The sequence below is a fragment of the Podarcis vaucheri genome, assembly GCF_965113315.1.
Source record: "Podarcis vaucheri genome assembly, chromosome: 2".
NCBI classification, from domain to species: domain Eukaryota; kingdom Metazoa; phylum Chordata; class Lepidosauria; order Squamata; family Lacertidae; genus Podarcis; species Podarcis vaucheri.
Window position 1 is genome coordinate 55,077,857 of NC_138760.1, and position 14,998 is coordinate 55,092,854.

Consider the following 14,998-nt stretch of genomic DNA (forward strand, 5'->3'; position numbering starts at 1 on the left):
GTGTCCTGGATATCAGCAGCGAAAGAGAGAGAGAAAGAGAGCGAGAGCAAGAGAGAGACAGACAAGATGGCGGCGGCGGCCGAATGAAGCGCCAGGCGGCGGCGGCGGCAGCCGGATCCGCTCGAGCTTATCCCTCCCTTCCCAGCCCTCAGGGCTGCCTTTCCTGAGAGGGCAGAGAGAGCGCTGACAGCCGCGGAAGCGTGTGGAGGGGGACGTCCGCTTCCTACCAAGGGGCCTGGTTGCGAACGGAGCCTCGGGGACCGGAGTCCTCCCTCCCTCCCCCCGTCCTCCATACACTTCCCCCCTCTTATTCTTCTTCCTCCCACCGACAGACCCCTCGAAATCCTGGCTTTTTCGTAGCAGGAGCTCCTTGGGGAGAAACTCGGCAGTCGGGCGCTCGACGTGTGAACAAGCCCCCCCTCCTCCCCCCTCCCCGCTCGCGCTCTCCCTCGGTCGCCATGGCGAGCAGCAGCGGCTCCAAGGCCGAGTTCATCGTCGGGGGCAAATACAAGCTGGTGCGGAAGATCGGCTCGGGCTCCTTCGGGGACATATACTTGGCCATCAATATCACCAACGGGGAGGTAAGGGCCGGCGGGCGCCCGGGCCTCTTATCCCCCCCTCCCCCCGTCGCGTCAGAGAAGAGGGGTCGCTTCTCGCTCCTTTCCCCCCCGCCTGGCAGAACATCAACTCGGGGGAAAAGCGCGAGGAAAAGCTCTCCGGACTCACTTGCCACAAAGCCTGGCCGCCCCCACTTCGCCCTTATGTCGAGGGCCGTTTCTGGCTTCTCCTTCGCCGCCTCTCCGCTTTAGTCGTTTATAGATATTAGCGTCGGACTTTTTCCTCCTCATTTTTATTTTGGAACTTATTTCTTAGGTTCTTTTTGTGGGGTGGGGGTGGGAAGGACACGATCGTGACAAATCATAATAAGCACCTTTACGGTGTAGGGTTTTGATTTGTATTTTTGTAATAGGGTTTCCGTCCTGTCTTGGCAGTGATGAGTCTGCAATGCTTGATTCAGTTTTGAAAATTTTCTCTCCCCCGGCCCCGACTCTTTTAATTGTTAGCTTAGTAGTGTTTGTAGTACATAAAACGCCAGGCTGCCTGGTAATAGATGGATAAAGAGGCCGTTTGTATTGTTGAGGGGGGATCCTTATGTGATCTATAGAGAAACTGCACCTAAGCTCTTTTCTTGCATTCACAATTAACCTCGTTCAAGAGGCAATGAAGGCACCTTCATCATAGTGTTTTAACACTTTCTGGGAATAATGGATTAATGTTAGTATCCCTAGGGTGGATATTTACAGACGTCGGCACTGTGTGGAATATGTTTGCGGAGCTTGTCACTTAGCAGGATATTCCTGTGAAAGGCTTTCCCATGCCCTCAAATATGCTGTAGTGGAGAAATGCAGTCCTCTTGCTCCAATAGGATCTCTGACCCATATTCCCTCTTCACTGCAGGAAGTAGCTGTGAAGTTGGAGTCTCAGAAGGCCAGACATCCCCAGCTGCTATATGAAAGCAAACTATACAAGATTCTGCAAGGGGGAGTTGGCATCCCTCACATACGGTAAGAATTATAGCTCTTGGGAGATAAAGTAGTCATTATCTCTTTTCCCCAAAGGATGAGTGTATTTTGTTTTTCACTGCTAGAGGAAGTGATACATATGTTGTCTGAAATAAGCCTTATTATGAGTGGTAGCAAGTTGCATCTAGAAAACGATCTTGAAGGATCCTTCCCTACCAGCTGCTTGTTTCCCTTCCCCATCTCTGCACCAACAAAATTATCTAGTACTTGAGAATATGGCAGTAGTTGAGACAGGAGTACTGGTTACTCTGAGGATTGGAATAGAACAGTGGAAATGGCTGCTCCCTTTTGTGTTTTTGTTCCAACATGTCTTCCTTCTCTGCTCAGAAAATGGCGGATGTCAGTACTTAAACATTCCCAAGAAGTGGAATATATTTAATTTCCCACCTCGCTCCCATTCCCTTCTACCATCAGTATTGTATCTTGAAAGATTGGGGCTTCTGGGGACTGGGGAGGGAAGGAAGAGTGTAGAAAGTGGAAGCCCCTTACAGTTGCTGACGACATGTGCATCACTGAGCTCTTAATTACGCAGTGCTGCTTAAATCACCTTCCTTCCTTTTATTCTCCTTGAAAATGGAATTTCATTGTGAGATCTACTTGAGAGGTTCCCAGTCTTGTAATGGAGGGAACTAGTAGCTAGTGGGAGAGTAAATAAAGTAGCGGCTCAGTCTGCTTTTCTATTGTGAAACTCACAAAAAGCACTTAAAAAAACTTTATACAAAGGAAAAGATTCTGAGTCAAGACTCTTAGCAGCTCTTTGCTAGTGCCCTAAAACATCAGGCAGTACTGTTAAATACCTTGTATATCTGAAAAAAATAATCTGATTGGGTTTTGCTTACAAATATTGTTAGTAATAAGTTTGGCAAGTGAAGAGACTACAGTAAATGGATTCAATTTAGGATGGTTATTCTACTTACCTTTTTTGAAATGGCTGGACATTCTGAACTCTTACATTTCACTTCTGTATGTTGTACTGTGACTTCTGGCATTTGTACCTCATAATCAAAATGAACCATATGTAAGCAGAAAATAAACTTAGTAAAGGCACTTCCAATTCTATTCTCTAAGTAGTTAAAAACTGGGTTGCAATTGTAAACCAGTAAGAAATGTTGATGTCTTAGTCATAAGAGGCTTCTGCTGCTGGAAGTTTGTGAACTACATAAACTACAATGCCATGTTGTAACCTACATAAGTCCTTTACTGAATGGATACAGAATTATTCAATGACATACTTGTATGAAGCAACTGCCCCCCCCGGATTTAATTACATTGTGCAACTGTAGGAGTAAAGCTGCATTTATTACATAATAGATTTGGCTGTTCTGCATTCTGTTAATGGAGTTTTCACTTTTGATAAGATTCTATTCAGGCCTGTGCTTAGATGCAGAGCATAATATTATTTAAATTTTGGCTGCTAAGGTTGAAAATTGGATTATCGTGCTTTGAAAGCCAGTATTTTGTTATGAAGAACTGTAGATGTCCATTTAAAAACCACTGGATTGTATGAAGTTACATGTTGGTTAGTGAGGCTATTTTTTAGTTTAATTGTTTAAATTTTACTTTTTGCTTTATTAAACCTGGCAGTTGTTTGTAAATAACAAAACATTAAGGGAAGTATATTTTTAGGAAATGCAGAATATACTTTAGCCACCCAATTCCATAAATGTATTTATGAAGTAATTGGTGACTTTTTTCAGTAAAGGAAATTGATTTGGTTGAGTGATGATAAATTATTATGAGGATATGGAATGTTTGCTGAGGCAACTGTTCTTTCATCTCAGAAGTAATCATTGAAGTTTTTGTTGTCTTCTTTGTTTGCATGTTGCTAACTACACATGCTGGTTGTGTTTTCACATTGTAAGCTATTAACTATGGCTACCTGTGCACAAGCCAATTGTGCCTAATTTTCTCCATTGTGCTTCTGTTGGGTGGAAGCAAACTATGATCCCCTGCTTAGTGTTACATCTGAATCACGGATTATGATTCATTGGCACCAAGAAAATGCAATGATAGGTCAAGGAATGTTCTTGGTTTACTGTGATTTGTTGGATTACCATCAGTGTTAGAAACTCAGACATGGCTAGGTACCAAATGGCTCCTTAAACCAGGGTAACAGTTTCCAAAACAGAATGCCTAGTTGCAGTTTTGGGGCTAGATGCCTCAAAAGTCATATTTTTCAATACAGCTATTTGGTTCCTGAAATTCATTATGATTGTGCAGATAAAATACAATATAATTCTGCTGGATGTGTTGCTAGTGTATGAAAACAGTCAAGACCCAAGGATCCCCAGGCTTGCACCCCCAGTTGGTGGAGATGCCAGGTGTCATCCTGGTGCCCTTCATTTGGCTGCAAATGGCCGATAACCAGGTGCAAAATGCTCCTGGCAAATTTCAAACATTGATTACCATGGCATGCACTTGTGATCATTGCATAATTCAGGGCTTGCTAATCTGTGACTCTCCAGATGTTGCTGGACATCATCCCTGACCATTGGCTATCGTGGGTAATGGAAGTTGGAGCCTGACAACAAATGAAAGGGAACAGGTTATCCACCCCATGTGTAGCTAATGGCTGAAGATGGTTCAAACTATGGTTAAAGGAAGACTGTAATTTTGCTTATTGTCTGAATTGACAAAAGCATGATTTCAGTCAGTTGGCAGACCAGCAGGCCAAATGGCCAGTGCTAATGGATGTGATGTGATGTCTAAATTGACAGTTACTGTTTCTCTGCCTCCAGAGGCTGCTGCACTGTGAATATGAAGTTAAAACTATAGCTGCATGATTCTGAGAGATTAGAAAATGAAATCAAACTGGATGGTGAAGGTTAATGGAGTTGGGTATGTTTAGTCTGGAAAACAGACAATTAAAAGGCAATATGTATCTCTTCAAATACTTCCAAGGGCTGTCACATGATTGGATTGAGCCTGTTTCCTGTTGCTTCAGATAGTAGGACCCGAACCAAAGGGTTTGAATTACATGAAAGGTGATTTCAGCTAAACATTAGGAATAACTGCATGTGCAATTAGATGTTCAGATCATGGTTTGAGTTCTGCACCTGTGGTTAGCACAGTTTGACAGTGGAACAGGCTGCCCTGGAAAGTGGTGGGCTCCTTCCACAGGCTGTACTACATGGAATGCTATAGTGTTCATCAGCTAGGGTTGAACCAGATGGCCTTAGAGGTCCATTCCACTTCTTTAAAAAACATTGAAGTACATCACCTGGATGAATGAAGTTGTGATTTATTTATTTATTTTTACCTCCATTGATTTGGTTGGCATTATGGCTCTGCTTTGTAATTTCTGATTTATTTTATTGATTATCCAAAACACTTTTACTCCATTCTTTAGCCAAAAGTTCCCAGAGTGACTTAGAAGATCAGTAATAAGACAGCTCTGTTCCTCACATGTAAAATACATGAAGCACAAGAAAGCATATGCACTCTTAGATTATTCTTGCATCAAATAGTTTGTGTTGGAGAAACTGAACAGGTTTTCCAGTATGTTTTTTGTTATATTATTTTTGCAAATGATTAACTGGTTTGGCGAATGATAGCTTGGATTAAAATTTAGTTGCACTTCGTTTCCAGTGAAATAACTGCGACTTAAGTCTTAACTAACATTTCATACAGTTTTCAGTAGGGCCCTAATGCAATTAACTTAGACTGGTTTCAACCCAATATAACACAATTTACAACCCAATATAACACAACACAATTTCACAAATACCAATACTTGATATCTGAAAGATGGCCTCCTGACCAAAATGAACAGTCTTTATCAGTGACCGTGTTGTATGTGCCACCACAAAGGGAGGCTAGGTTGATGGATACCCAGGACAGGGCCTTTTCTGTACCAGCACCCAATTGTGAAACTTGCCTTCCTTGGAGGTCAGGTTGGCACCATCTTTTCCTAACTTTAGGCAAACCCTAAATACTGTTTTGCTTTGTTTGGCTTTTGATGGATTTTAAATTCAACTCTGTAGTTTTGTGGTGTTAAGTTTTATTTAGTTTTAACTGATGTCTTTATACTGTTTTTACAAATTATAGCTACTTGTGGGCAGAAAAGGTATTCATAAATACTTTAAAAAATTTAAAAAGTCTAAATCATAGTCTAGTAAAATCTTGTCAAACAAGAGACTTGTCTTTGCATCCCCCGTCATGTGTTTATGTAACATAAGAGAGTGCCTGTAGAGAACTAATATCAGAATGAAAATCATGTTAGTTTGATTATAGACACTAAACTTTGCTATTAGAAACTTTTGTCTCTCCTAAAAGCAAACTGAGCTGGTCAATATTGATAGGACTTCAGCAAAAGCAGGGCCCATGATAACCAAGAGGGGAGGTATCAGTATGATCAGAGAAACCACAGGGTTTGCAGAAATACAAACAATCCGTAAGGAACAGTCTACACACATATCAACAGGGCAGTGACGGCTAAGCATGCTCACTGGCCACAGAGCATCTTTGGGAGGCAATTGGAGGGGAATATAGTGGAAGAGGGTATATCTGGCTGTAACCCTGAACAGGAACACTCCATACAGCAACACTCCTTTTGCAGGTCCCCCTTGTTCTGTCCTTAGGAGCATCAGGGCAGTTTCTTGCTACATACAGACTTGTTACAGGCCCTGGTCAAAAAGGCTGCACAACATGCTTTGTATGTATGAAAGGATTTCTGAAATGACCCCACCCCATCCCTTTCTGAAACCTGCTCCTAGCACTGTTTGATAAGTTGCTTTGGAAACTCTAGGAACTGACTTCCGCATAACATAAGGATTTGCATTTTAGGGATTTTGTGTGTGTGTTTAAGCTGACCTTTGAATCTTGGGCCCTGTTCTATGGTTATGCTATTTGCTACCACTTCATCATAAGAAACAAAACTACAGTGGTACCTCTGGTTGCGGACACGATCCGTTCCGGGGTGCTGTTTTCACCCTGAAAAGTCTGTAACCAGAGTGGGGCTTCTGTGCATGTGTGAAGCGCGATAGAGCGCTTCTGCACGTTCGTGTGCGCACACGCGCACAGTAAAACCCAGAAGTAAACACTTCCGGGTTTGCCATGCTCTTAACCCAAAAAAAGCAACATGATGTGTTTGCAAGAAGAGGTATGACTGTACAGAACTCTTTCAAACTGACCAGAGGGAAGGCATTAAACGGAGAATTTTGAAAAGGTGGAGTCATGGCATCTAACTTTTGATTGGTTTGGGTTAAGATGCATTTTCCTTACAAAAACTGTCTGTGTACCTTTGCTTATGGCTGTTGAATGAAGGCTATCAAATATTGTCTTTTCTCTTAAAATAGGTTTGTAAAAAAAACAAAACATTGGTGGGATTGGTTCTAAATCTCATATGTCCATATAATTTCGGGAAATTGTCATAAGGACAACTTGAATGAAATGTTTCAAATTCATTGACCGTGAACTAGTTCTTAAACATTTCTTAAGTGCCAGTGGCAATTTTTTAGGTGGCTTGAGGACTAGGTGCCATTGTTAGAAACTCAGATACAGTGGTGCCTCGCAAGACGAAATAAATCCGTTCCACGAGTCTCTTCGTCTTGCGGTTTTATCGTCTTGTGAAGCGCGGCTATTAGCGGCTTAGCGGCTATTAACGGCTTAGCGGCTTTAAGAAAAAGGAAACAAACTTGCAAGAACTCGCAAGACGTTTCGTCTTGCGAAGCAAGCCCATAGGGAAATTCGTCTTGCGGAACGACTCAAAAAACGGAAAACTCTTTCGTCTTGCGAGGCTTTCGTCTTGCGAGGTACCACTGTATATAAGCTAGGTGCCAAGTGGCATCTTAAATCTAGGTTACTGTCATCACAACTGAATGCCTTTTTGTCAGGGGGTTGGACTAGATTACCCTGGTGGCGCTGTGGTGTAAACCACTGAGTCTCTTGGGCTTGCCGATCATAAGGTCGGTGGTTCAAATCCTTGTGATGGGGTGAGCTCCTGCTTCTTTGTTTCAGCTCCTGCCAACCTAGCAGTTCAAAAGCATACCAGTGCGAGTAGATAAATAGGTACCACTGCAGTGGGAAGAGAAGCAGCATTTCCATGCGCTCTGGCACTCGTCACGGTGTTCCGTGCTCCAGGAGTGGTTTAGTCATGCTGGCCACATGACCTGGAAAAGTTGTCCATGGACAAATGCCAGCTCCCTCGGCCTGAAAGCAGAGATGAGCGCCGGACCTCATAGTCAAATTCAACTGGACTTAACTTTCCAGGGGTCCTTTACTTTGCCTTTATTGGATGAACTTTGGGGTCCCTTCCAGGACTGCAATTCTATGATCTCAACTACATTGCTTCACTGTAGCTTGTTCTTACAACAATTCACTTGTCCCATTATGCAAGAAGGAGAAACGCGCAAACTGAAAATGGAAGTGGTATTAACTATGGACTAAGGCAGAGGTTTTTAAACTCTGGTCACCAACCTGGCACCCAGAAATCTCCACATAGTCACAACACCACTACCAAAATGTACCTGGCTAATTTCAAACACTGCTAGGTGCCCCAGGTTTTTCTGTTCCTGGTCATACAAATGTAAAATACATAGGAATGCATAAATTGAGGGGTCAAAAGTGCATCATCTCCATTTGCAGAAGTGAATAATTGGCTCCAGGAATAATTGAATCATAGAATTCAATGCAGGAATATGCAGCTGTCCCATATGGGGATTGAGCCCACAACTGTGGTGTTATCAGCACTCTAAAAAACTGAGCTAGTGCCTTGTTTAGGGGAAGGGGATAGATTGCCCAAACAGCCCAGGTGATGGAGACAGAGCATTTCTGGTGTTAAAACCTGGAACATGAAAGCTAGGAGCTAAATGGCACCTTAAACGTAGATTATGGGAGCAACAACGGAATGTCTAGGTGCGCTATTTAATAACAAGAATACAAAGCTGAAAATGAATGAACTGCAGCTAAAATATCATGTTCACTTTTCACATGGTCTAGTCTTTCCCCTGCCCACCCCCCAATATTTTTAAGAGGGTCTCTTCTCCAGAGAGAGTAGCTGGAAGTGGGGAGGCAGAAAAAGTTCCTCCTTTCCTTCCACTATGCAGTTTTAATCTGAAATCTTAGGTGCAGTACTGCGCCCAGAGCTCAGAAACGGCTCATGCTAATGAAATTCCCTGTTGCAAAATGTGCCTAGAACAATGGGAGTTTTGAACACTTCATTTTTGCTATTCCAGATTCACCTTAGCAGAGAAGCATGCTTGCAAATTACAGTGGTGCCCCGCAAGACGAATGCCTCGCAAGACGGAAAACTCGCTAGACGAAAGAGTTTTCCGTTTTGGAGGTGCTTCGCAAAACAAATTTCCTATGGGCTTGCTTCGCAAGACGACAATGTCTTGCGAGTTCCTGCTGGTTTTTTTCCCTCCCCCCCTTTTTCTAAGCCACTTATCAGCTGATCCGATCAGCAGATAAGCCGCTAATAGCGCTAATCCGCTAATCCATCAATGGGCTTGCTTCGCAAGACGAAAAAACCACTAGAGGAAGAGAATCACAGAACGGATTCTTTTCGTCTTGCAAGGCACCACTGTAATCATGTTTAACTTCCTCGAGTTACCCTTTTTAAAAAGAAGATGACTGTTTTGTTAAACATATGATGAGCCAGTGTGGTGTAGTGGTTAAGAACAGTGGGCTTGTAATCTGGTGAACTGGGTTCGATTCCCCACTCCTCCACATGCAGCTGCTGGGTGACCTTGGATTAGTCACACTTCTCTGAAGTCTCTCAGCCTCCTTCACCTCACGGAAAGGAAAAGGAGATTGTTAGCCACTTTGAGACTCCTTAGGGTAGTGATAAAGTGGGATATCAAATCCAAACTCCTCTTCTTCTCTGTCATGAATTTCAGGAGTAGATACATAGGGTTACATAGGTAATATAGGTCTTGGTTCCAGGTGCTGATCAGACCTAAGCCTGCTTTCTTTGGCAAAGCATTAACCTAGCTTCTGAAGGTTTCACCAAGTGTTCACACTATGCCCTCTTGTCCGTGGACTTAGACTTGTATCCAAAGTAGTGCTAAGTCAGTCATTCCGTTAGTGCAAGGATTTCTGTTTTCACAGTGGAACTTTTCCCCTCTCATCCCCCCCCCCAAAAAAAAAATGTGTTCTGGAGTTTCCCCCAGGGTGTGTGTGCAGGAGGGGAAGTTCTGTTGTGTAAGGCTAAATCCTTTGTTAACAGAATGAGAGCAGCTGCTCAGTGTGTTGGAGGGAGAAAAGGTTGGAAATGCATTTCCTTTTACCACTCCTTCCTTCCAAGTTAAACTATGGGCTAAAGAGCCACGATCAAGATTGTTTCTCTGAATTTCAGTCAGTTCCCCATTTGATGGAATGTTTAGGGAAGTTTCATGTGAACTCGTCTGTAGATGCATTGAGACATTAGCCTGCTCTGGTTTATTACTGTGTTTTTTCCAACAGTGTCAATGACTGATATCTTATTGTGCATGCATTCTGACCCACAATTGCCTCTTGCTAGATGACTAGTTGCAAGGCAGAATTTAGCAATATGAAGTATGGCTTTACTAGCTTGCATTGCTGAAATATGTGGTTTAATTGTGCAACTACCTTCAAAGGATAGTTGTCACACCTTAGAGTTTGGGTGCGTTTTGTGTTTGACTTCTGACTTAACCTGTCTAGACTTTGTGTTGTGTTAAAAGTATAAGAAAAAGGTGACATACTTAATCAACCAGAAGTTGGTGGACAGCTTTATTTAGATGTTGATATCAACCACTATCTAAATGAACAAGGAATCATAGTGTATTTCAACTGCAGCTATGTGTCCTTGTTATCTATCTTATGGGTTTCATAAGCAGATAAAGGGTAAAGGTAAAGAGACCCCTGACCATTAGGTCCAGTTGTGGCTGACTCTGGGGTTGCGGCGCTCATCTCTCTTTATTGGCCAAGGGAGCCGGTGTATAGCTTCCAGGTCATGTGGTCAGCATGACAGCCACTTCTGGCAAACCAGAGTAGCACATGGAAACGCTGTTTACCTTCCTGCCGGAGCGGTACCTATTTATCTACGTGCACTTTGAGGTGCTTTCTAATTGCTAGGTTGGAAGGAGCAGGGATTGAGCAACAGTAGCTCACCCCGTCATGGGGATTCGAACTGCTGACCTTCTGATCAGCAAGTCCTAAGCTCTGTGGTTTAACCCACAGCGCCACCCGCGTCCCGCTTGAAGTAGTACTTGAACACAAGTAAACATCGCAATTTCTTCTGCCTTCAATGTTAGATATATATTAAGTCAGTACAGTTATACCTCGTGTTGCGTTAGGTTCATGTTTCGGCTTTTTGGCTTGCGAATGCGGCACACTTCTGGGTTTTGCCACGTGCACAGAAGCGTTCTGCGTGCTTTGCACATGTGCAGAAGTGCTATATTTCGCCGTGCTCTAGTTACGGACTTTTCGGGGTGCAAATGGCACCCCAGAATGGATTGAGGCCGTAACTACAGGTACCACTATCTGTATAATCACAATAGTTTCAAAAAATTCAGTGTTAATTTATGGTCTCAGTTGGGTACATTTTACTTTGACTAGCCCTTTCAGTGTTTTATTTAGGTAAACATGAAGTACATGTAATTGATGCCTTTTAAATATAAACCCATGTTGAAATCACTATTGTCAGTCACACTTTCTGCCTGTCTGAAAGTTGCTAGAGATGCATTTAAGATGTGAGTATTGTGTAAGTTAAAACTTACTCTACATATTATTCCCCTTATCCTATATACTCAAATACTGTGATAAGTACAGTGGCAAATCTATCCTCTTAATAACACATGCCACAAATGTGAATGTTTAAGATGTTTTAAACATTGCCTTGAATCCTGAGTTGATCTTCCATGCCCACTGACTTCATTTAGTCCTCACTGGGCTGCTCTGGGACAGCCCACCCCATTGTAGTTTTTTGTTTGTGGAAAGATTGGCTCATGCCCAATCCTAGAACTGATTTATCAATTGATGTCTACAGACAGCTCTCAATTCCATCTCTTGAGACACTTAAGTAGTTTATTCTTGTTAAACTGGAAGTGGCCTACCCAGAGAATGTGATGGTCTGTCTAACCTTTGTATACTTTAGTGCAGGGGTCAGCAACCTTTTTCAGCCGTGGGCCGGTCCACCGTCCCTCAGACCATGTGGTGGGCTGGACTACATTTTGAAAAAAATATATGAACGAATTCCTATGCCCCATAAATAACCCAGAGATCAATTTAAATAAAAGCACACATTCTACTCATGTAAAAACACGCAGATTCCTGGACCACCCACAGGCCAGACTGAGAATATGATTGGGCCGCATCCGGCCCCCGGGCCTTAGGTTGCCTACCCCTGCTTTAGTGTCTCTACCTCTCACCTTTCTTTTCAGTCACTCCATTTCCCCCTCCCACCCAGTTGTCTGTTCTCCCCTCCCCCAATTCTGTCTCAACATATTGTGCCATAGTGGTCTTATGCAGTTGTGGGAGGGGGAGTTCCCCCTCTTAAGCTTTTTTCCTGAAGAGTTTCTGAGCATCTGTAAATTTTAGATCAATATCTATCTGTAGCATCTGAAGAAGTGTGCATACACACGAAAGCTCATACCAAGAACAAATTTGGTCTCTAAGGTGCTACTGGACTATATGAGTACGTACAGGAAGTTTTGAATCATTGCTAGAAGGAATTATAAGTAATACCTGTATGAATCCCAAAGGTAGTTTCCCCCTCTGCTTCGCTACATACATGAGCATCTAAGGAGCATCTAGGGTTGAGTGTCTGCATTCCCACAAGACAAAGAGCCTCTTGGTTCCTCAAGTGCCAGCTGCTTGTGAAGGCTAACTTAAAAGTCAGTTGACTGGCTGTATCGTGCCAGTTTTAAAACATACAGCCTTCACTTACGTATTTTCCTTCAACTGACCTTAGTATATGTTGTCTTCTGCTGGTGCCAATAATTTTATTATGCCCATCTTGATTTGTTGCTCTTTCTGTCTGTAGAGGGCAAGTTGAGATAGTGATTTCAGAAATGTTGACCTTGTTTTTATTTTTTACCCATTCATAAAGTCTACATTGGTGTGCCTCCTTGGGTTCAGACACCATTTTACTCTTTCATAGAATTCAGCATTGCATTTCAGATTGGTATTGTATTGTGGTCTTTGCTATGGTGTGTTCCCAGCTGTGTGCAATTTACGCTCTCCAAGTAGTGAGACTCCTCAGTTTTAAAAAAGAAATGATTGAAACTATTTTATACACAGATTTTTAGACTATCAATTGTCTGTTCCCATTTCTAAGTGACTCTACAGTGTGACCTTTCTGCGTATACCAAATGTTGCTGTCACGGTAGTTTCTCAATTCTAGAGAGTGTTGGAGAAAGATAAAATGCCTGAATATTGTTACATATGCATCTAGGGCGCTTCCTGAAAGTGATTTCACTGTGCATATGTTGTTGCTTTCTGCAGCAGTTGAAAGGATCAGTGTTTTGATTTGGTTAAACCAAAACCACTAGATGCAATCTAACTACATTTCCATGATAGTTCTAGATTTTAGAGGATCCTTAAGGAGAGATGCTCGCAGTGGGTCCTCCTTACTCCTGTTGTTGATGCCCATTCACTTGCTTCTCTGGGCTTAGTCAGCACCATTTTCCAGAGGGGTGTGTGGGAGAGGGAGGTCAAGGTGTGCAAAGCTATTGTTCCTTTTCATTGTCTCATTGCTGGATTTAACCTTTAAAATCAGTTTAGGGGTCCCTTATCTAAAGGACTGCCTTCACCTAAATAATCATTCTTGTTTAAGATCAACTGTGGAGACCTCTGTGACTGCCCAGACATTAAGATGGTAGGCACAAGGGATAAAGCCTTCTTGATTGTGGCCCTGCAGTTAGCAGAGCTGCCTATGAATGGGAAAGGGAGCTTTCAGTACAGGCCTTCAAACATACCTTGAGGATTTATTTCATCCAGTCTGGCTTTTTAACAATGTTTTTAATGCCACTGAGACGTTATAGTTAAGAATCTGTATTCTTTTACATATCTTAGTTCACCTTAACTTTTTTTGCTGCCTTATGAGGTCTATGTTCCCAAAGCCAGCATATAAATCCCTTATGGTCTAGCTTCTGCTGTGCTAGTGAGGAGGAGGAACAGGGCCAGGAGGCTCCAGGGATTGGCAAATTACCCAGCAATGCTGACCCTTGACTGCATTATGTGGCATCGTGTGTGCTTTGTAAACCATAACCAACTGTCAGATTTTAAAATGCTGTACAGAAAAATACATCTACAAAAGTGGGATTCATTAAATATTAAGAAAACAATATTCAGAAAATAAGTATTTTCTGAAACAAACTATGAACATTATGTTTGGTTACATGCAATCTATCTTAACCATTTCTGCTTCTTTATAGGTGGTATGGTCAGGAGAAAGATTATAATGTTCTAGTCATGGATCTTCTTGGACCCAGCCTTGAGGATCTCTTCAACTTTTGTTCTCGAAGGTTCACAATGAAAACAGTACTTATGTTAGCAGACCAGGTATGTAATTCTGCAAACATTACACAATGGATATTACAGTGCCTTAAAATGCTGTTCGTTTCATTCTTTCAAGTAGGTCAGACTCTATGACTTGTTATTACATGTACTCGAATGAATATAGAAACAAATATGATAGAAAGAAAAAGGAATAGTGATAGTAGCAGATTACTTAATGTATATAACACAATATTAGAATTCTAGAAACTGTTTAATGGAGCCATGCAAGCAACTATATTGACAGTTTTGCCTCATATCTTTACTTGCAGTCTTCATATTAATTGCATAAGACTGAAGTTATGCATGCATCTTTGGCTAGGAAGATCATCCAAAATAGTGCAGTAGTTCACATTTCTCAGGCCAAGAGCCTATTGTAGCTATATTTCTCAATTAATTCATGGTAAACAGAAGCTGAATGAAATAGGAAATAGTAAAGCCAATATTCACAGAACGCTTCAATAAGATTCATTAGAATCAACAGATCTGCAGCATGGGCATATAATGCAGAGATTTGCAAAGGCATAGATTCTTAAATTTAGAGTAAAATGGCTATTGGATAGCAATTTGTTTCTAGAATAGCTTGAACTGAGTCATCTGGAGGGCCAGTGAGCATTAGCCATTTAATATCAGAACTAACACAAGAAACACTCAAATACTCCAGAGTTGACATTTTAACAGTGTCATTTGTTCAATAACTGCTTGGAACAAGTAGTTTGCAACATACAGTGGGAGAAGTAGTTTGGATCCATAGTAGCTTCATCCCTGTTGAACAGAGCAAGTGAAGTATTCCACTGCTAAAGTTTAGTGTTCTTATGGATTACTCCTATTCAGGAAATATGGACATACTGGGTTTAGTAGACAGGTGCTCATTTGTATGGAGACATGCTTTACAAGTATTACTGTGATTCTAAATCTCTTATTTTAGTATACATTTAAATTGCATGATTAAATAA

General features: G+C 42.0%; 1 protein-coding gene across 10 annotated transcripts in view; it reads left to right on the forward strand.

The window, feature by feature from the left end:
* Positions 1-14,998, forward strand: part of CSNK1A1 (casein kinase 1 alpha 1) — a gene marked incomplete at its 3' end in the record, with an annotated part of 42,397 nt that continues 27,399 nt past the window's right edge. For 5 of the 10 annotated variants that reach the window (XR_014216924.1, XM_082213077.1, XM_082213074.1 and 2 more), the window contains exons 1-3: positions 4-581; positions 1,459-1,565; positions 13,922-14,048. Coding sequence is in view for 8 of the 10 variants with exons in the window: in XM_082213077.1 (XP_082069203.1) it covers positions 459-581; positions 1,459-1,565; positions 13,922-14,048 (357 nt within the window). Of the gene's footprint in view, positions 582-1,458; positions 1,566-13,921; positions 14,049-14,998 lie in introns of all 10 variants that reach the window. The other 5 variants (XM_082213073.1, XR_014216923.1, XM_082213076.1 and 2 more) reach the window with 5 other exon arrangements.